At 42.8% G+C, this 22,953-nt stretch overlaps 1 protein-coding gene across 1 annotated transcript in view; it reads left to right on the forward strand.

The window, feature by feature from the left end:
* Positions 1 to 22,953, forward strand: part of Mccc2 (methylcrotonoyl-CoA carboxylase 2) — a 72,809-nt gene that overhangs the window by 8,082 nt on the left and 41,774 nt on the right. Inside the window, exons 2-4 of the mRNA XM_028790201.1 lie at positions 9,482 to 9,548; positions 17,113 to 17,197; positions 19,424 to 19,525. Of these exons, the coding sequence (XP_028646034.1) occupies positions 9,482 to 9,548; positions 17,113 to 17,197; positions 19,424 to 19,525 (254 nt within the window). The remainder of the gene's footprint in view (positions 1 to 9,481; positions 9,549 to 17,112; positions 17,198 to 19,423; positions 19,526 to 22,953) is intronic.

A 22,953-nucleotide genomic window follows, 5' to 3' on the forward strand; every position in this document is an offset into this window, starting at 1 on the left:
TGTGTCTGTGTGTGTGCCTGTGTGTGTGTCTGTGTGTGTGCCTGTGTACTTGTGTGTCTGTGTGTGTGCCTGTATGTGTGTCTTGTGTGTGTCTGAGGTGTCTGAGTGCCTGTGTGTGTGTCTGAGGTGTCTGAGTGCCTGTGTGTGTGCCTGTGTGTGTGTGTCTGTGTGCCTGTGTGTGTGTGTCCACTTACCCTAGGTGCACATGGAGGCCAGAGGTCAACTTCCTGTATCCTTCCTCAATATTCCTGTCACGGTGAACTCCTGCCTTCAAATGACTTTTTTTTTCTTTTTTCTTTTATTGGATATCTTATTTACATTTCAGATGTGATCCAGTTTCCCCATCCGCCTCACACCCAGGAGCCCCCTATCCCATCCCTCCTTCTCCTGCTGCTTCTATGAAGATGTGCCGCCCACTCCCCTCTCCCCCCACCACGAATTCCCCCACACTGGAACATTCAGCCTTCCCTGGACCAAGGACTTCCTCTCCCACCTATGCCTGACAAGAACATCCTCCTCTACATATACAGCTGTTAGGCTAGGCTAGCTGGCCAGTGAGCCCTTAGAATCTTGCCTGTCCCTCCTTGCCTGCACTGGAGTCAACAGTGTACACCACCACTCCTGGATTTGTTACAAGGCTCTGAGGGATTGAACTCAGGTTCTTACGCTTGCAAGATAAATGCTTTACTCACTGATGTAGCTCTCTAGCCCTGGGGTGACTTTTTTTTTTAAAGGGGCCATGGTTAGAAGTCAGACCTAACAACTCCAGTTTCTATTTTGTTGGTTAAAATTAGAAATACCCTCATGGCCATCTACAAAAGGAAGTTAGGCATTGTTCATCTGGAATACAGTTGGGATTCAAACGCAGAGAAAATGGAGAGGGTGGGTGTGGATAAGGGGTTGGTCCTGTCTGCCTCAGTGGCAAATATGGAAATAGACACCACTTACAATTTGCTAATGGGCTATGAGATTGGACAGAGTTTTCAAAAGAAGACATAGCCAGTAAATATTTTTTTAAAACGTTCAATGCCCTTAGCTATCAGAAAATGAAAATAAAAAGTGCTTTGCAAACCTTTCTCACCTTGACAGAATGGCTAGTGTCAGGAACACCAATGTCACCAATACTGGTGAACTTGTGGGGAAGAAGAGCCCTTAATTATTATTGGTGGGCTGTGGAAGTCCGTGTGGATTTCTCAAAACCTGAAACGAGAACTTCCATATGACCTAGCTATACCTCTCCTGAGCATATATCTGAATGTGGTATCTAGGTTAGTTGTAGGTCCTGTGTTCTTTCTGTCTTTGCCAGCCGACAGTGTCTCATTGCCACCAAATCACCTGCTCAGGGAGGAGATGGTAGAGTCCGCAGCCCGTGTATTCCTTTGGGATGTCAGATGCCACTACATGCCACACCAGAAGGAGAAAGCGAGGTCTGGGATGAATGCTGTGGTTCTAAGGTTTCCTCTTGGGGAATCTGGATACTGAGGGTATGCCGGCTCTGAGAGGAAGTCAGGAATAGGGATCCAAGGTCTGTGTTTCGGGATCTGGTCTTATTGGGAGCAAGTGCCAAGTACTGGAGGAGCAGGAAAAGAGAAAAGGCCTTCTTCAGGAGTGCCATGGCTCATTTAGGAGAAGGCCTTCTCTGTGACAATCTTTAATGAAGCAGTTCCCTGAGACTACCTTAGCTTGTTCATATGTCTTTGTTGTGGGGTGGATGCAGACGCATACACTATTTGGCATGAACCAGGGATTATATACCTTTTAGGGGAAGGGTGTAAGAATATCCAGGAAGGGAAGGTCATTGGCTGGAAGCTCCTTAGCTACGTCTAGATACATCATTAGCTTGGAGAAGAACTCCAGGTGCTATGCTATATGACTGAGTACCCCTGGTCCTCTCAGTTTATGGTCTCAGAACAGACGCAGAAACAGGGAGGGGGCAGCACTACTCCTACCATCTCAGATCTTTGAGATTTCTGGGGTCACTTCACCAGTTCTTAAGCCTATCTGGTAGTGTGGTCCCACATACCCTATACCCAAAGGCCTCCGTAACCACAGAGATATCTACCACAGAGATATTTGCACATCCATGTCCATTGCTGGTCTAGTCACAATAGCAAGGAATCAGCCTAGGTCTGCATCAGATGATGAGTAGAAAATATAAATACGGTTCACCTTCAATGGAGTTTTTATCCAGCTGTAAGCAAAAATGAAATCATGAGACTTGGAGGAAATTGGATGGAACTGGAAAATACTATATTATGTGAAAAGGCTCACGTAATATAGTATTTTCATAACTTTGAAGACAGTTTAGTTCTCTCATTTATTCAGACCCTAGTTTCTGTTTTTATTTGTGTGTATTAGTGTGGGGCTGAGTGTGTATAGAACCCAGGAAACTAAACTAGAAAGGGACCCATGGGGGCGGGGGTGGATTTTTAAGGTGGGCATGGGGGAAGTAGATAGAACACATATGAAAAGAGAGGGGCAGGGAAGGGAGGGAGAGGTGGGAGAGAAAGTCAGCCCAAATGATGTATGAAAAAGCCATAGGGAGAGATTTTCCTCAGGGGCGTAGCCTGGCAAAGTGCCCATGCTCAGTCAGTGAATTCTTAACCTGTGAGACTATAGAAACTCTGGTGAGGCCCATTGGGTTACAAACAACAAACAAGCAATAAGCCCCCAAACTCTGAAAGGACAGAGGGTTAGTGGGCAAGAGGAAGGACATTCACTAGTGGGAGCAGGGGAGAGACTAGCAAGTGGATAAGGTGGGAGGCAACAGGATCAAAATACATTGTGTACGTGTATGAAATACATTGTGTGTATATGAAAATACATTGTGTATGTGTATGAAATACATTGTGTGTATATGAAAATACATTGTGTATGTTTATGAAATACATTGTGTGTATATGAAAATACATTGTGTATGTGTGTGAAAATAGGTTGTGTATGTGTATGAAATACATTGTATATATGTATGAAATAAATTGTATATGTGTATGAAAATACATTGTGTATGTGTATGAAATACATTGTGTATGTGTATGAAATACACTGTGTATGAAAGCACATTGTGTATGTGTATGAAAGCACATTGTATATGTGTATGAAAGCACATTGTGTATATGTATGTATATGAAAGGACAGAGGGCTAGTGGGGAAGAGGAAGGACATTCACTAGTGAGAGCTATATGAAATACATCATGTATGTGTATGAAATACATTGTATATGTGTATGAAAATACATTGTATATGTGTATGAAATCCAGTGTGTATGTGTATGAAATACATTGCATATGTGTATGAAATACATTGTGTATGTGTGTGAAAATACATTGCCTATGTGTATGAAATACATTATGTATGTGTATGAAAAGACAATGAAACCCATTAGTATGTGTTCTTAATATTTGGGGGCCAGCAAGATAGCTCAGTGAGTAAAGGTACTTGCTGTGCAATCCTGAGACTTGCATTTGAGCCCCAGAACCCACATAAAGATAGAAGAGGGAAACTGAGTCTGGCTCCATATATCTGCCATGCCCTCTCCCTAGTAATAAGAAATTAAAAAAAAAATATTTGCTAACAAAAAATAAGTAAATAGAAATCTTAGGCCGTGTATGGTGGTGACCATTTCTAACTCACCCCTTAGGAATGTTAGGGCACGCTGGGCGGTGGTGGCGCACGCCTTTAATCCCAGCACTTGGGAGGCAGAGGCAGGTGGATTTCTGAGTTCGAGAGTTTGAGGCTAGCCTGGTCTACAGAGTGAGTTCCAGGACAGCCAGGGCTACACAGAGAAACCCTGTCTCGAAAAACCAAAAAAAAAAAAAAAAAAAAGGAATGTTAGGGGACGAGGATCAGAATCACTGACTTGCATTGACTATCGCATGGGTTTAGGACAGTCTGGAATCCCTAAGATCCTGCTTCAAAGCAAGAGCAAAAGGCTGGAAAGATGCTCAGTGAGTAAGAGCACTTGCTGGTCTTGTAGAGGGCCCAGATCCAGTTTTCAGTACCAACATGGTGGTTCACAGCCAGCTAGAGCTCCAGTTCTGGGAGATCTGACACCTTCTGATCTCCAAGGGCACCAGGCATTTGTAGGATGTGTATACATACAGGGATCTTACACAAAATAAATAAACAGATAAACCTAAAAGAAATTAATGTAGCATCAAGACAATAACCAATGTCTGATCTCTTGGGACGTCTGCTTGTAAGCAGCAACTCTGATGCAAGCACATCCATAAAGTAAAGGGAGACAATGGAGACTGGACAAGGGTAAGAGATGGTGTACAGAGATTGCGTAATACTCCTGGCCTCCGCCTGCTCTCTGCCCGGTTTTCCTCACACAGAGCAGCTGTGTGTTCTTCCTGGATTCATGTCTTCCACCTCCACCACAGGGCGCTTCAGAAGACCTTGGCAAAGAAAGATTTTTCATCATTTTTTAAATGTAATTTTTTTGTTTTTCCAGGCAAGTTTTCATGCTGTAGCCCAGGCTGGCCTTGCTTACCCCAGTGTCCCATATTGGCCGTGTGCTACTATGCTTGGCCTTTTTCCCTGTTTCTTAACAAGAGGCTGCTTAACTAGGGTAAAGATCTTGAGCCTCAGTCATTAACCTTCCTAATGCTGCAACTTTTTAATACGTTTCCTCATGCTCGGGAGAACCTCATCAATAAAATTATTTTCATAACTATGTAGTTTTGCTACATAGTTTTAATGTAAATGTCTGTGTTTTCCAATGGTCTTAGGAGACCCCTGTGAAAGGGTCAGTCTACCCTCAAAGGGGTGGTGACCCACAGGTTGAGAATCACTGGTCTGGAGGCTAGCTAGCTTTGGTTTGGATTGACTCTACTCTAGATTGGGCAACATGTGGCTGCAGGGATTGTACGTTGCGTCTGGGGTACTCTGACAGAGGGCTCTTGGTTTCCCTGTATGTGTGTGAACAGTTCTCATCAGCTCTGCACTTTAGTGTCTGGTTTACGTGCGCAAGAGAGAAAGAGAGGGGGTCGGGGGGGTGGAGAACAGGGTTTTGCAATACAGGTGTATGCTGTGTGTGTGAATTGGAGTGGTCAGCTAAATTTCTATTGGGTGGGACAAACAATTAAAAACTACGACAAAACCTCACTAATCTGTCTTACTGGCTTACAGACCTCTATAGGAAGAAGAGCAGCAAGTTGAAGGACCAGCGAGGATGCTTTAGTGGAAAGCAGAGCATTTGCAATGATGGTTAGAAGAGGTTAAAGAAACACATTGATCGACTAGGGCCAAGAGATCTTACTGTGTGAAATCCTATTTAGACTGATAAAACTGTAGAACCAAATCTGGCAGAGGGGCAAGCCACACTAATGGGATATTTGGTGAAATTCACAGATGAGTGCTATGCAGTAAAAGTTCTTATCTTTGGGTGTGTGGAAATTACATGTGAATTATCAGGTCTAGGATTATCAGGTCTGCAATATAATTGAGAATGCCTAGGTGTAATGCTCGGCTGTAATTCCAGCAGGCAGGAAGCAGAGGCAGGAGAGTCATGTGAGTAGCCTGGGCTGTGGGCAAGATAGTGTTTCCAGACAGTCTTTTAAAAGGAAGCGGGTAGGTTTTTTGTAAATACTTTGTAGTGATGTCTGCTGGCTTCATTTTGAAGTGTAGCTAGGAATGTTAAAGATGAGCTGTTTGAACTTCCGGAAGCCAGCACAGAATTTGCTACTTATGGTAGTTTTTCTTCAGGTTAAACTACAGAATTTGAAAACAAAAGTACAAATTTAAAAAGAAGGAAGCAACTTTGGCAGTGTTTTGGGCTTCTCTAGTCTTTTCTGTTGTATCTGAGGATTTCTTATCAGGAATCGGACAAGAGTCAGGGGCACTGAAACTGTCCATGGGACCCTGACGGTGCGATCTTCACAGATGCGCTTCTTCTTTTGCTCCTCTGGTACCATTGACTAAGTGGACAGGAGTGAGTCCCATCATTCCTCTCGGCCCACTGAGGCTTCTTCTGCAGTTTGTACCACCTGTCGTTTCCTGATGCCCGAAACCATTCAGTCAAAGATTCCAAAAAAAAAAGCAACTCCCAAGTTTAAATAACTGAATGTCCAAATGTAGTCAAGTTAACAACCAAGAACTGCCTTCACAGCCCTTCCACCCGCACGCATACAGGCAGCACCAATTAGACTTGGTGGGTTATGTAAAAATAAACATAAATAAAAAATGGACAGTAAATTGGGAGGCAGACATGTGCAGGTTCTAGAAGTAGATGGAGGTGAGATGAATATGACCAAAGGACATTGTATAATATATGATAATATAATTTACGATATCCTCATATATAATATATGATATTCTCAGAGAGTAAATAAAATGCTTATTTAAAAAGTTTAAAAAAAGTGTATGTCACATGATTATAATTGTTCAACTTTATTGTTGTGATTGTCTTACTGTTCCTAACTTAAAAGATTTAACTTCTTCACAGGTCCATTTGTAGGGGAACATTCAGTACTGCCCGTAGTCTTGGGTATCTGGCGGATGTCTCTGGACATACCCCCTGAGGGTGAGGGGGCGCTGCAGTGGATGCTTATTGGAGAAATAATGTTACAAATGGTGGTGGATGGAAAAAGCATTTTTCCTTTGTCTTTATCAACTTTAATATATATTTATTTTTATTTATTACTGTTCTGTATGTTTGGTGTGCATGTGCGCACATGCATGCCATGACAAGTGTATGACAGTCAAAAGGACAACCTTGTGGAGTCGGTTCTTTCTTTTCTCCTCTATGTACTACTGGGGATTGAACTTGGGTTGTCAGCAGGTACTTTACCCTCTGAGCTATCTCGTCACCCCAGCTCTTCAGTTTCAAACAGAGGGTTGTTCGTTGGTGTTCGTGCATCTTACCGAGATACTCAGTGTATGGGTTTTATCAGCAGTGGTGTTCCTTTTGTTGAACATAGGGACCTATTCAACCCTAAACTTGGAAACACCCAAGGCCCATCTTTTCCAGCAGTGGATGTTTTCAGTGTCTTTTAATGCTGACTGAAGTTAAGAAGGCACAAGGGCTGACAGTTTGGATGAAGTTTCCAAACTTTCTAGAACTTCTTTAAACTCTGAGTGTTGGACTGCAGAGATTGCTCTTGACGTTGGCAGAGAGGGAAAGTGGGATTTTAGCCACTGGGTTAGTGAAGAGGGCTTGCCACCTCAGTGACAGCCTTTTTACGACTTATAAGAAGCCTTCTTCTCATTAGTTAACTCTTGAAATTGATACAGAAATCACTACTGTTCGTAGGGTACCATGTTTCAATCTGAGTACTCACTGCAAGATATTCTATTAGAGTAGCTTATCTCTCTAGCATTTATATTGTTTCAGTTTGCTTGTCTGGGACAAAGTGTTACTATGTAGCCCTGGGTGGCCTCAACTCTACTCTGCTTCTGCCTCTGGAATGCTGGGATTATAGGCACGCACCATCTTATATCCAGTCTAATATTTACAATTTCTTTGTTGTAAAAGATTAAATTCCATCTTCTAGAACTTTTTGAGATATGCAAGACAGTGGTTTTTATCTGTCATCACTCCACTGTGCAGCAGAACTATTTTTCTCATCTAACTATAAATTATAAATGGCTGTTGACTTACCTTTCCCCGTTCCTCTCTCCTCTTGAGAAAGAAACCTTAGGATTAAGTTTAATATTTAAGCATTAATTAGGTGGTTTTAACCCTTTAGTGAGCGTAAAGTGGTTCATGGAATCCAGAAAGGTGGTTCAGTGTATAAAGGTGCTTGCTCTCAAGGCTTACCACCTGACAATGGAAAGAAGGAGAGGTGGGGAGAGAGAGGGAGAGGGACAATAAATAAGATAAATGAAAATAAATAAAATAAAGTGGACCTTAGGTACACAACTAAAGCAAAGTGTGTCTGTACCTCTCTGCAGTGCAATCAACTCTTTCCACCTTAGCGGCATATTGAAGAGTGAACGGGAGCACTGTCAGCTTGCCCAGGGACGGGAGCACTGTCAGCCTGCCCAGGGACAGGAGCACTGTCAGCTTGCTCAGGGACTGAGGTCAGCCAGGCTGCTGCATCTGTCCTTGAACTGCACTGTGGTGAATGTAGCCTGAGGTTGTGACGAGATCTTTGAGGAGAGAAGTGAGACTCAGCGACACATACAGAAATTGCCTTTGACTGCAGCTCCTGCAGCCCCTGTCTGCCACTGTCTGGTTTCTGCACCCCAGGCTTGCCCTGCCCCTATGCCAGGGCTCTCTTAGATGACAAAGCAGTCCAGGACAGTTCTGGACAGTTGTAGACACAGCCCTGGTTTTTAGACGGTTCCTCAGAGCTTCTGAACGGCAGCTGTGTGTGACTTCACGCGTTTCTGGTTACACTGCTCCAAGGCCACCTCTTGGCCACTGGGGGACAGACATGCTCTGGGGATTCCCTTCAGGTGGCAGCTCCACCTTGTCTCCTGGGTTTAATAAAAGCAGAGCTTCTGGTAGGAGTCGGGTGGGGAGACAATATTCCAGACAGCTTGAGCTAAGTTCCCAGCAGGCTCTTAGGGTACACAGGGCCACTCAGAAGATATCTAAGCTGTGCAAGCATATAGTTTTGTTATGTTACTTTTTTTTTTTTTGACACAGGCTTTCATATAGCTCGGGCTGGCTTCAAACTGACTGTGTAGTTAAGAATGACCTTTAACTGGATTCTCCTGCTCCACCCACCTCTGCCTAGTTTCTCCTTCCTCTGCCTAGTTTCTCCTTCCTCCTACCCACTCACCCCTCCCTCCCCAGGGATAAGTTGATAAGTTTAAATATCCTTATCGACAGTGGAATGTTCTGCATTGGTTAGAATTTCAGGATAGTAACTGATGATGGTATGGACAAAATAGATGGTCAGTAAAACAGCCAGCCAGCTTCTGACCCTTAAAAAGTGTGTGGTCAAAACAGAGGCTGTGGTGGTGCCTCTATTTTTACTTAAAACAGGGCTCAGCCTTGAAGAGGTGGGTCAGAGGACAGGTGGTCCTGAAAAGAGCTGAGCATGTGGGCAGGAGTTAGTCTTTTCCAGGATGGAGTGTGCCAATTTGGAGTGGGCGCATAGGTGCGGGTGGTGATGGCCTTGTGTGGAGGTCACACAGAGATGGCAAAGGTTGCTATTTTTCTTTCGCTTTTTGCAGTATAGGGTTGTACCCAGGGCTTCCCCTGGGGTAGGCAAGTTCTTCACCTCTGGCCACACTCTCAGCCTTTGATTTTTTTTTTTAATATTTACATACTATTTTTATGTGTATGCGTTTGTACCTGAATAAATTTATGTGCCCTGTGCTCATAGGAGCCCACTGAGGCCAGAAGAGGGTGTCAGATCTCCTGGAGTTACAGGTTGTGAGCTGCCCTGTGGGTGCTGGGAACCGAACACATAGGTGCTCTAAACAGCTGACCCTCTTCCAGCTCCCTCGACCTGTTTACTGACTCTTACTTTGGTTAAAGGATAATGACTTACAACATCCACCTCTCCCTGTGCTTCTGTTTCAGGAGAACTATGAGCAGATGAAAGCTTTAGTGAGTCAACTTCATGAACGGGCCCAGTATATAAGACTAGGTAAGTGTCTGTCTGTCTGTCTATCAGCTTGATATGGACCCCAGGCTGGCCTTGAACTCATGATCCTCTTGCCTTTTCCAAACACTGTGAATTCAGTCATGGGCTACTACTCACAGCTACAAAGTAAGATTCTTAGTATATTACAGTTGCCTACTTTAGAAGGAGCAATGTGAATGTTATAGTCCTCATTAAAAAATACTCTCCCCAATATCCTCACAGGCAGACAGACCCTGTTTTGCCCATAACCTGTGCTCTGACAATATTGTTGCAATCTTAGGTATTATTGTGTCTGGAAGACAACTTTATTTGTTGAAGTAATCAGAAAAGTAAAAATATGAGAAGTATCATCTGTATTTGTTTTCTTTAAGGAGCGTATTCAGGAAATGTAACTGATTTGAGGCTGGTGAACAGAGAGGCCAGCTAAAGTTGCCTATTCCGTTATGTACTGTGTTAGGGAAGGAAGAAACAAATGTTGACCCAGGAAAAAGTTTTGAGAGATGGTCCCAATGTTCTGTTACTAAGCACTTTGGTTAGATTGTTTATTTTTGAGGTTAGGTGTCTTTTGGTTTTTTGAAACAGAATTTCCCTGTGTACCCTGGACTGTCCTAGAACTCACTAGGCTGGCCTTGAACTCAGAGATCCTCTTGTCTCTGGCTTCCGAGTGCTGGGATTAAAGGCATGTACCATCACTGTCTGGTGCAACTAGGTGCCTAGACTGGACTTCCTTCTGCAAAGTCAAGGATGACCTTGGGCTCCTGATCCCCTGCTGTCACCTCCCAGGTGCTGAGATTATAGCCGTGCACACATGCCTGGCTTACATGTTACTGGGAATGGGATCCGCATTCTACAAACAGCTACTCCTTCAGATCATTCAGTTCTTCTAGTAAACTTTCAGTTTCTAGTTTTTATCAACGTTTTATTCTTAAATCTAGGAATGAGCATGAATTATAAGTACTTCAAATACACATTTCCATCTTATTTTAAATTAATAGAATATGTAAGAGTTAGTAAAAGGGAACTGAAAGTAGAAGCAAATAAAATAGGTCTTTACTAGATGCTGCCCTGTCATTTTACTATAGCAGAATAGTAAATGAGTAAAGTCTTTTTCAGAAAGATGGTTGTAATTTATACCCTTGAAGTGCTATGGAAGTGAGCAAACTGCAATCCTCTGGGACTAAGGACAGCCACAAATGTAACCCATTACAAAATCATGAACTTACTTTAAAAATGAGGGTTTGTTTGTTTGTTTGTTTGGTAACACAATTTCTGTATTCTTGAATAACTTTGTAGATGACAGTGTCCTGTTACAATGTCAAAAGTTTGGCTGGCCCTTTAAAGGGCTGGGTTTATGGCTCATTGGTGGTATGCATGCTTTAGCATAGTCACCTCTTTACCCCAAAAAAGACTGAACAAAGATGAAGATGAATATGCCGTCTCTAGAAAAAGAACCCACACATATGCCAATTAAAAACCTATGTTGTTAGAAGAGATAACTCCATGGTTACACTCATCCTCAGTTTGGGTTTCCTGGGTCCTTAGGACAGATGGCTTTGAATCAAGAAGGATCCAAAGTCCTGTGATATGAACCTGCTGAGGGTGGTGGGTTCTTGTAAGCTGCAGAGGTAGGCCTGCCGTGGAGGAGAGGTGGGACTGGGAGCAAGGATGACATTGGCCTTTGCAGTTTTGCCTAAATTGTTCTGCCATGAAAATTTTAGTGGACATTATATCAGCACATATTAATTTGTGTTAATTGTTAAGCCATATTAAAATATTCTTTTAAAGATTTATTTCATTTATTATATATACAACATTCTGCCGGCATGTATGCCTGCAGGCCAGAAGAGGGCACTAGATCTTATACAGGGCTATGAGCCACCATGTGGTTGCTGGGAATTGAACTCAGCACCTCAGGAAGAGCAGCCAGTGCTCTTCTAAACCACCTCCCAAGCCCAATAATTTATTTGTTTTTAGAGCACTGATTGGCATTTTGCCAAGGCAGGGGGCTCTTGTATGTATGTCTGTGTGAGGGTATCAGATTCCCCCAGAACTGAAATTACGGACAGTTGTGAGCTGACATGTGAGTGCTGGGAATTGAAACTGGGTCCTCTGAAAGAGCAGCCAGTGCTCTTAACCACGGAGCCATCTCGCCAGCCCCCTAAAATATTCTTATAGAAAAATTAGAAAATAAAGAAGTATCCAAAAAAACACCCGTAAATAATCCCTCTAAATGTACATTTTTAGCACACCTTTGGATAGCTCCACAATCACTTTTAGTAGCAAAACGTGTTAAGCTTTTGTGCTGTTTAAGGGTTTAGTGTGCCTTGGTCTGGATATGTCTCCTGAGATCTGAGTGCTGTAGACTGACTTAGCAGGCAGCTGTTGATAAAGAAGTAGGAAATATTACTTGTTTCCCAGTTTTTATTTTTTTCTTCTCATTATAGACTTGAGACTTCTGTTTTCCTTTCCACTAATTTATTTGTTTACTTTATATCCCAATTTCTGACTGTTTTTTTTTCTTTTTCTTTTTTCTTTTTTTTTTTTTTTTTTTTTTGTTGTTGTTTTTTTGAGACAAGGTTTCTCTGTGTAGCCCTGGCTGTCCTGGAACTCACTCTGTAGACAAGGTTGGCCTCGAACTCAGAAATCCGCCTGCCTCTGCCTCCCAAGTGCTGGGATTAAAGGCGTGCACCACCACTGCCTGGCTCTGACTGCTTTTTAGTGAAAGTTTATTTATTTTTTTATTTTATATACATTGGTATTCTGCCTGCATAGATGTCTGTATGAGGGTGTCAGATCCCCTGGAACTGGATTTACAGACAGTTTTGAGTTACCATGTGGGTTCTGGGAATTAAACCCAAGTCTTTTGGAAGAGCAGCCAGTAGTCTTAACCACTGAGCCATCTCTCCAGCCTGACTTCTAACTTTGAAAGTAATGCAATTTCTGATGTAGTTTTCAGACAGGAGGAGGGGCAGATGTTTGGGGATGTTTTTCAGATACTCCTTGATTTTTTTCGTTAGCAAGAACATGACAAATGGAAGGTTGGGCATTACATGACTCTTGGCCTCTTTCCCATTTTCTCATCTCTATCCACATTCTGTCAGGCTTCTTCTCTGGCTTTACTGTGTTTGATCCTCCTTATTTTTAATCTGTTGAACACAGAGGGTGACAGTGACTCAGTCATTCTCTAGGCAGAGAAGGGATGACCCCCGTGGTGCTTTCATAATACCCAGAACCAAGTATTCTGATTAAGCCACACTAATCAAAGGACTGTAAGTGTTTTGATCAATTTAAAAGTGCTTTGTTTTTATCCTGTTTTGTCTTTATATTTTTAATCCTGAGTAATATCTTTATGGAGGTAAACATCTGCAAATGGTTTTGGTGGTTGAGGCAGGGGGCTCTTGTATGTTTTTTTTTAAGGCATTTAAAAATGGAAGACACATTCTACTCATGCTGTCCTGCAGTGAATGTCCCACGGAAAGCAACAACACTGAGACACTAGTCAGTGTGTACAGACAGACAGCCTTTGAAAGAAGCTGAAATCCTTCTGTAAAATGTTTCCTGATGTCTGCTCCTGACAGCTTCCTGTCGTGGATTCTAAGAAGAAATTGAGCATCTTTGGAGTTACTCCAGTTGTGGTGAGACAGCCACTAGGCAAGAATTGCCTCTTTTCATCTTCAGACAAATTACTGTCTTGAAAAGAACACACTTGCAGAATAGTCAACTGATTATATCTGCCAAGACAGAGTAATCAGCTCTTAATAATTCTGCATCACTAGGTCTGTCAGATGATCCTGGGCCAGAAGGCTGAAGATTGGATTCTCCAACGTTTTGTAGTATAGGGACTGTCCAGGTGTTCAGTGGTCTCTATAAATTGGCTAAGTTTTAGAAGCTATGCTTTGTGCTTCCCATAATTTCAGTTAATTCAGTCATTCTGGATTTCTGATGGAGTTGAAGACTTACAGTCTCATATCCAATCCCGGCTATTTACTTTGAGAGAAAAGATTTGAGAGGATGGTTTTCAGCTGACATCCATTCTAAAGCCAAGAAAAAAGCCAGGTTCAGAACTAAGTCTTTTAGTTAGGAGAGATGAGAGAGGTTCTGGTTAGTCAACAAAATGATGGACAGGGTATTAGGTCTATCTTGTACCTTACTGATGCAAATTGGTATAGTTATGCTCTAATTGTATTTTGAGAGAAAAGTTTTATTTTAACAGGAAGGGTGATATGTAGGAGGAGCTAAGGTGGGAGGAGTAAGGAGAGGAAGAGGAGTAAGGAGAGGAGGAGGAGGAGAGGAGGAGCTAGGAGATGAGAGGGGGGGAGAACATGGAGGCAGATGTTCATGTGTCTCCATCAGTCAAAGATAGTTGGTATATCTAGGTTGGGTATTGGGTTACACTTCTGATTGTATGGGCATCTTGTTATTGAGCATTACCAAACTTATAAAGCCTTTGATTAACATTTAAAAAAATTACTAAAAAAAAAAATGTTTCCTGATTTCAGGCATGCTAATGTGTGAGCATAATGAGAATCTTAGAGTCAATGGGACTTGATGAATTGCACACAGAGCTTAATAAAAGTGGCCATAAGGAAGATGAGTTTCATTTGTTTGTTCGTTTATATTAGAATGGAATCTTTCTCTATAGCCCAGGCTGTTTCTGGAACAATTCTCCTGCTTCAGCTTCTGAAGTACTGGGATTGCAGGTGTAAACTACCTCATCTAGCTAACATAAAAAAAATGTAGGAACCCTCTTTGGAAGAACAAGATGCTCTATTTTGCTGTCACATGGTCAGTTTACTACAGAGGAACCAGATATGGAGGGATATATCTGTAATGCTAACACAGGAAGTAGGAGCAGGAGGATGCAAAGTTCATGGGTAGCCATGGCTCTATAGCAAATTAGAGGCCTGCCAAGCTGCATGAGACCCTGTCTCAAAACGTGTGCGAGTGAGTGTGTCGCGCGCGTGCGCACACACACACACACACACACACACAGGAGTTTCACTCTGTGTTCATTGAGTCTGCATCAAGGATAACTCACCTTTTGGCTCTTTATGAGACCAGAATATCACCAGCTACTGTAAGAGACAGAGCCAGACTCAGAAGAAAAGCAAGAAGTAATACTTTCTCATATCCTTCCCATTGCCCCCTCTTTGTCACCCACCTCCTGCTTTTGGTTCCATGACCGGTCGTTGGTCCCTTTATAAGCACCCATGTCACCCAGCTCTCCAAAGGCCTTTGCCCAAGCCTTGTTTGCTTTACTTTATTTAAAAATCACATTGGTGGTTCTCTTGTTTGTTTTTAAGTATGGAAGTAAGTTAGTGTACAATAAGCTGCCTTGAAGTATGTGGCTGGAAGCATGGTCCCATGGACAACACCAGAATCGAGACAGCATCCCCTAGAATGTCTACTCTTCAGAACTCCTTCATCCCTCTCCTACTGCCCTAAACACACAGTAAGGACTTGGCCAGTAGTTGGGAGAAGAGAAAAAGCAATTTTAATCGTACTATCTTGCAACTAACTCATTTTGAAAGAAGAAATAATTTGTGGTATAATAATCCCAGTAACACCAAAGTAGATTTACTCTTAAGAATTTTCTGTGTACCTCTTCAGAAGAAGAAGAAAAAAAGTTCTCTTGCAGCCAAGATCCCTGATTTGAAAATGAGAAAAATGATTTGAAAATGTATTTGGAAGTTTGTTTGACATAGGTATGAACATAACTTCTTATCTAAATCAACAAAGAAATGGTTATTTAAAAATTGTTGACTACTTTATTAGACAAAGGCAGCTGTGTTAAGATAAATTTAGGAGCCTGGCACCATGGCGCACATCTTTAATCCCAGCACTCGGCAGGGAGAGGCAGGTGGATCTCTGTGAGTTTGAAGTCAGCCCGGTCTACATAGTTCCAAGGCTGTTACACAGAGAAATTCTACCTTTAAAAAAAAATAAATATAGTAATTAATTTTAATTAATTAATTTGGAGCAATAGTAAAAATAGGCATTTCTGGCAGTTTGATCCTTCTCCCACTCTGTAGCTGTGACTTGGTTAGAGTGGGTTGGGGAGGAGGAACTCAGGACATTCCAGTCATAGATATCTTGCCTTGCAGGCTGGGTGGTAAGGCTTGGTGCTTCTTTGGTGTCAAGAAGCCCCATTGGCTTCTGCACTGCTCTTTGGTTAGTATAATTTTGTCAAGATTTGGCCAGTGTTGGGAACCACAGAAGACAGGGGCCATTGGACTGTGCCACCAGACAGAAGAACTGGTAAGGCTGAGTGAGCCCGAACCCCATGAAACTCAGGATTGTGTACAGAAGGCATGGGACCAGCTCCCTGCCAAACTACCTGCTCTGGACATGTAACCATGACACCTCACTGAGAGGACCATAACAATCAGTCATGAAGCATAAAAAACTGGAATTCTGCATGCTAATGAGGGATCTAGATTACCCCCCCCCCCAAAAAAAAAGTGCTCAGCCAATGAACTTACCTTCCTGGGCAAAATGAACTTACCTTCCTGCAAAACTGCAAAAGGTATTTAATCCTTGGTTCACCCTGAGTAAGGTGCATGCATTTACATTAGCCATCAAATAAAGCAGATTGGACAAGCAGGGATCACCATTGGGGGAGGCCTTCTTCATAAAGAGCCTCACCTAAATCTGGAGAAGGCCTTCTTCCAGCCACTCAGCACAGACTAGGAATTAAACCGCTTCCGCCCATCAAGGCTTAAGCATGGGCTGAGGACCCCCATTACTGACTGTTCTGCCTCCCCTGAGCGGCATATGGGTGCTCCCGGCACCCTTGTGGTGAGGCAGATAGACCCTCCCTGAATCAAGATATTACCAAAGAGGACCTGCTAATCACTGTGGAAAGATTCCAGCTTTCCCATGTGTAGACCTAATAGCCCCTCTAGGCAAATTTGCACATGTCCAGCATGGATCAAATTTCCAAAGCTAGGTTTTTATCTGGTCCAAATGAAAAATAGGAATGTTCCCAGGTACAGTGTATTGCATGTTTTTGTGGTTGTATTTGGCACACGCGAGGCAATGAGGCAGTGTGTGAGTTCTAATGAAAATAGCATGCCATTTCTTTAGACAGTGAATTCAGAACATGTATGATATATCCTCTAGGATCAGGGATAGATTGGCGTGTGTGTATATGCACATGTCATTGAAAAAAAATCAGTTTATTTACTGCAGAAAACTGGCATCAGGTACATCTAGGGATTAAAAAATAATTAGCTTTTTCTTACAGGATACACTGAACCTTTTTTATTTTTCATTCATTCATTTGTTCATCCATTTATTTGTTTGTTTTTCCAGATAGGGTTTTTCTGTGTAGCCTTGGCTGTGCTGGAACTTGCTCTGTAGAGCTGGCTGGCTTCAAACTCTGAGATCTGCTTGCTTCTGTCTCCCAGTGCTGGGGTTAAAGGAGTGTGTCACCAGCACCTGGCCCACCGATCCCTTTGTCAAGTGCCGTGTTTAGAGTGAAGCACTGTTTGTGTTCCTAGCATTCGGTGAGATGGAGGCCTGTCTCCTGTCCATCTGCTCTAATCTAATTATGCTTTTATTGTAGGAGGGAGTGAGAAAGCCCGAGCACGGCACACATCAAGAGGAAAACTGTTACCCAGAGACAGAATCGACAATCTCATAGACCCAGGGTTGGTCTAGTGCTTTCTACTTCAGTGTGTCTTCTGTCTGGACAGCTCCATCGACAAATGGTTCTAAATTTGGGTTCCTATAGTGTCTTAGTTAGAGTTTTACTGCTGTGAACAGACACCATGACCAGTGCAAGTCTTATAAAGGACAACATATATTTGGGGCTGGCTTACATGTTCAGAGGTTCAGTCCATTATCATCAAGGCAGGAATATGGGAGCATCCTAGCAGGCATGGTGCAGGAGGAGCTGAGAGTTCTACATCTTCATCTTCTGCTGCTAGCAGAATACTGACTTCCAGGCAGGTAGTTCGAGGGTATTAAAGCCCTAGCCCACAGTGACACACCTCCTAATAGTGCCACTCCCTGGGCCGAGCATATTCAAACCATGACATTTAGGGTTCAAAGAGCACCATACATTTATTGAGAGCCTACTGTGTGTCAGACACTTACAGGCAATGAAATGGAGGCAGTTTCAGGGAATGAGATGGACAGACACTTCTGCGCTACTGAGTTCCATAGGTCAGAGAGAGGCAGAAAGTAAGTAAGCAGTAAACATTGGAATTGTAAAATAGACTAGAATGAAGCCAGTGTTGTGGGAAAGAGAAACAACCAATCAGAAGCTCGGCAGTGAGAGAGCTCTAGGTGTGTTTAAGCAGTGCCAGGAAGCCAAAGTAGTTGAGGCAAGTGGAGGGGAGAATAGTAGGGGGTGGGGTCTGATTCTGGGGCTCTGACTTTTCAAAGAAAGAGGGAACAGCAGTCTGAATTAAACAGGACTTGTTGAGTGTCTAATGCATGTGGCAGGATGACACTTGTGGTGCTGGGCCGGTAGACTATATTACCTGGTGGCTCTCTTGGTTTGTGTTCATATACTTTGTTATTTTTGTGAATGACAGTCACCCATAGCTTCTGCTTTCTGGATCCTGTCATGAAGCGTGACAGATGACTGTTTTTACTTAAAGATTTTGCTCTTCTGGCTGCTGTGCAGGGAGTGGACTGTGCAGTTGGGTAGAAGGGTAGAGGGGCGCGGGTGTTACACACAGCAGAGACCTGGTAGATCTCCTGAAGGACGGGTCATGGCGAACAAGGGAAAAGGTGGGTGTATGTACAGGGTGTGTTGAAGATAGGGTCTCATGTAGCTGATATCAGATTCACTGTATAGCTGAGGATGACCTTGAATCCCCACTCCCATTTTGGAAGTGTTGGGGCTTAAACCTAGGGCATCATCCAAGCTAAGCAATAGTTCTGTCACTGACATATAGCCCCAGCCCAACCTTGAACTTCTGATCCTCCCTCCTCTGTCCTTCTGAGGATGGGATTACAGGAGTACACCATATCCTGTTTCCATGGTGCTGGGCATTGAACCCAAGCCTTTGTGCATGGCATGTGAGTACTCTACCAACTGAGCTATATCTTTATCCCATCAAATATTTTTTCTTATGGCATCCATGTTTGGATGAGAGTGTGCATGCGTAAGCCCAGGGGCAGCTGTGTCATGGCACATGTGACAGTCAGAGGACAGTTTTCAGTTGTCACTCATCCTCTACTATCTTAGATGATCCAAGGATCAAACACAGGTTGTCAGGCCTGTATGCAAATGCTTCTACCTGCTGAGCCCTCTTACAGCCCCCAGCACACACTCATTTATGCAGATATATATATAATTTATATCAGGCACCTGCATTAGAAAAACAAAAAGCAATCATACCAAATCTAGCATTCTAGAACTCCTTTTTCTCCATTGTATCTTGAACACACGTATAAATGGAGTGTGGACAGTACAGTGCCAGATATGAGCCTGGTACCTCGCTCGGAACAGTTTGTGTCTGGACAACCCAGACCTGCCGTTTACTACCTGTGAGACCTAAGGCTAGTGGCTGGGTTTTGGTTTCCTCTTTAGCGAATGAGTTAGTGCCCTTATGAAGCCCTTAGATGAGAGCCAGGTACATGGTAATAGTTACCTCTTGTTCCCTTTCTATGGTAATATGCACATTTACATAGCATTTTAACAGTAAGTCTCCAGTATTTTATGGTAGCCCATTACATGGCTACACCATATGAATTCCTATGAAATTCTTGTCCAGTCTTATTTTAGAAATCTTTTTGTAGATTTTTATATGTTAGCACGCATTTTTAAAATATTGCCCTGTTAAAAAAAATTGTTCCATTGTTATGTGTAACATTTTAAATACAGATATTTAATTTAGACAACATCCTTTCTTCCTCCTTAGGTCTCCCTTTCTGGAATTTTCCCAGTTTGCAGGTTACCAGTTATATGGCAACGAGGAAGTCCCCGCCGGTGGCATCATTACGGGCATTGGGCGAGTGTCGGGGTGAGTGTCCCGCCTGTGCTGGGTTGTGAGGGGCAGGAAGAATTGCTACAATGGGGTGCCCGCCTCACTCTTTATGTGGCATGGAGGCTTTGTGCTCTCTGAGACGTGAGTGTCCCACATGTGTTAGGCTCATCTGTGGCGCTGCAGAGACCACAAATTGAAGAGAGAAAACTAAAATTCAGCCAGAGTTTCTGATCCAACTCAGACTTCCCTACTTCCTCCAGATGTGGAATTTTTAAATAGTTTTTATTAAAAAGTTATGTTTTCCATATATGTTTTTTCACTATAAAATCATATTTGATTCTGTTGGATGTATCCAAATCAAAAAAGTTAAAATTTCTCAGTTTTATAAAAAAACTTCAATCATGATCACTGGTATTATTATTTTTTTATTAATTTGTTCTCTCATATATTGCATCCTGACTGCATGCCCCTCCCTCCCATCATCCTAGTCCCCGCCCCCTCCATCCTTCCTCCCAGGGATATCAACCAAGCATGGCATATCACGCTGCAGTAAGACGAGGCACCTTCCTCATCTTAAGGCTGGACAAGGGAATAGAAACCGGAGGCCCCACGTCCTAGAGAGCTAGAACAAAACCAAACATGCCTGGAAAAAAGAAAAGAAAGTAAAGAAATGATTCCTAATGATATTCTGCTGTACTCATAGACAGGAGGCTAGCATAATCACCATCAGAGAGGCTCCATCCAGCAACTGAAGGAAACAGATGCAGAGACCCACAGCCAGACATTAGGCAGAGCTCAGTGAGTACTGCAGAAGAGGAGGCGGAAGGATTGTAGGCGCTAGACGGGTCAAGAACACCGTCAGAAATACCACAGAATCAGCAAACTTTGACCTAGGAGTCCACAGTATATTAATGTATTCTGATCATATTCTGTCCCCTCCCCCAGGTCCTCTCCACTTCCCTACTCACACAACTTTATGTTTTTTCTCTCTCAAAAAGAAAGAAAGGAAAGAAAAGACAAAAAGAGAAGAGAAAAGAAATGACAAACTAAAATAAGAATAAAAATAGGGCTGGAGAGATGGCTCAGTAGTTAAGAGTACTGATTGCTCTCCCAGTGATCCTGAGTTCAATTCCCAGCAACCACATGGTGGCTCACAACAATCTGTAATATGATCTGATGTCCTCTTCTGGTGTGTCTGAAGAGAGTGACAGTGTATTCACATAAATAAATAAATAAATAAATAAATAAATAAATAAATAAATAAAATTCTTTTAAAAAGAAATCATTAAAGCCAGGTGTGGTGATACACACATTTGATTCCAACACATTGGAGGCTAGCCTGGTCTACACAGTGGTTTCAGGACAGTCAGGGCTATGTAGAGACTCTCAAAAGTTTAAAAAAAACAAAACAAAACAAAAATCAGTGGGACAAAAATCTGTGCAGAAGAGGAAGCAGAGACCATAAGAGTCAGAAGTGTGGATAACTCCAAGGAAATGTCTTTTAGACCTAATGGGATTGCTATACATATACTCACAGAAACTATGACAGTACACACAGGACCTGCACATGTTTAAGCCAAACACAACCCCAGTGCTGAGAAGGGGAACTAGGCACAAATTCCCACCTCTATTGGGAGTGGAAGAAACTGTTGCAAGTGCTACCTGCTGAGAAAGGGAGAATACATCTCTGTTGGCATGCTGAGTTTTTAGAAGCTCTTCATCTAATCTCTTGCACAGCTGGATGGATACAGCTGTTTCAGAGGAGCAGGTGCCCACTGTGGTCCCCAGGCAGCATCATGTGACCTGGAACTACAGCAGGTTCCTGGCCTTCCCCAGAAGCACAGACTCATCCCTGTACTCTGTGTTTCAACGAGTCCTGTAGGTATGCTGATGTTAGGACTAGTTAGACCTTGGGACTCGAGTCTTCCCAATGTTGAATGTACTTCTGTGTTCATGTATGATGCTGGTATTACCATTGTCAGTACTGAGCCAGACTGTGTGAGTGCCTCATGATCTACAGCTGAGTGGGAGAGGGGCTGTCATTGTCATCACGATGCACAGAGAAGGACACAGGCTTAGAGAGGCAAATACTTGCCCCAAGTCAAGGGTCCTGGGAAGCCTGGCTTTGATCTTTCTGGCACAGTTGCCAGCAGATCAGATGCTAGCCCATGTCGAATGTTCCTCAGTCCCACGACCTGTGACCTCAGGAGAGGTTTACATACAGCCCTCGTTCTCCACTCACCATCCTTGCTGTTGATGTAACTCCCTGTCTTCACCTTCTGGACTCGTTGTTTAGTGTTCATCAATGTGGAGGCAAATTTTTCTTGGGGTTTTCTGGAACGTTTAAAAAAGAAACTTTCAAAAAAATGAATTAATTCAAAATTAAACTAAATTCTTCTATCATGGAACTCCATAATTAAGAAGAATATTTTTTTTATCATAACTCTACTATCTCCTGCACACACACACACACACACACATACACACACACACACACACATATAGTCATTATATCGTTGTAGAAAGGGGTTGTCCTATGAAACAGCTACCATCTTCAGCAGATCGGCTGTGCTCGCTTGTTAGAGACCTCCTAGTCAGGTCTGAGGCTGTTGGATTTCTCTGGGAAGGTAGTAGGCTGGTCACTGACCTCTCCTTTGAGAGCCCAGCAGCGCCTCCCAGCCATTTGCAATGACTGGTTAGGGTGTAATGTGTATGGGCCCAGGAATGCTAGTTAGCTGAAGGGATGCAGTTATGGGGAAACCTGGTTCACACACTCTCTTATGCTCTGGGGTGGTGCTGCTTGAACCATGTGCTTGAAAACAGAAACAGTTTCTAAAAGAAACTTTAGCTCTAATACCAGATCATGGATAATGGACGGGCAAAGCCACACATGTGCATTACAGTATTTTTGTGAACCAAGCTTATTTCTCCTCTCTAACATGTCTTTGTGGGGATTAATTAGAGACATGTGCCACCATGCTACATGTAGTACTGGCAAAACACCCAGATTTATAAAGTAAGTAAATAAATTAATTAAAATAAAAAAATAAAAAGGAACCAAAAAAAAAAAAAAAAAGAACCACACTGAGCAGTGAGTTAGGTTAATGTCTCAGGGGACTAATGGTTCCTTAAAAATCAAAGTGAGTGTGTAATCTTGTTAAAGGTAATCATTTTCTTTCAAATAAAGGGATCTGCACCATGATTAAAGAAAGCTTGGTGAGCTGGAGAGATGGCTCAGCAGTTAAGAGCACTGACTGCTCTTCCAGAGGTCCTGAGTTCAATTCTCAGCAACCACATGGTGGCTCACAATCATCTGTAATAGGATCCAATGCCCTCTTCTGGTGTGTCTGAAGACAGTGTACTCACATGCATAGAATAAATAAATAAATCTTTTAAAAAGGAAAGAAAGAAAGAGAAAGAGAGAGAGAGAGAGAGAGAGAGAGAGAGAGAGAGAGAGAGAGAGA

This window comes from Grammomys surdaster, unplaced genomic scaffold (genome assembly GCF_004785775.1).
Source record: "Grammomys surdaster isolate TR1022 unplaced genomic scaffold, NIH_TR_1.0 125876, whole genome shotgun sequence".
In the NCBI taxonomy this organism is placed as follows: domain Eukaryota; kingdom Metazoa; phylum Chordata; class Mammalia; order Rodentia; family Muridae; genus Grammomys; species Grammomys surdaster.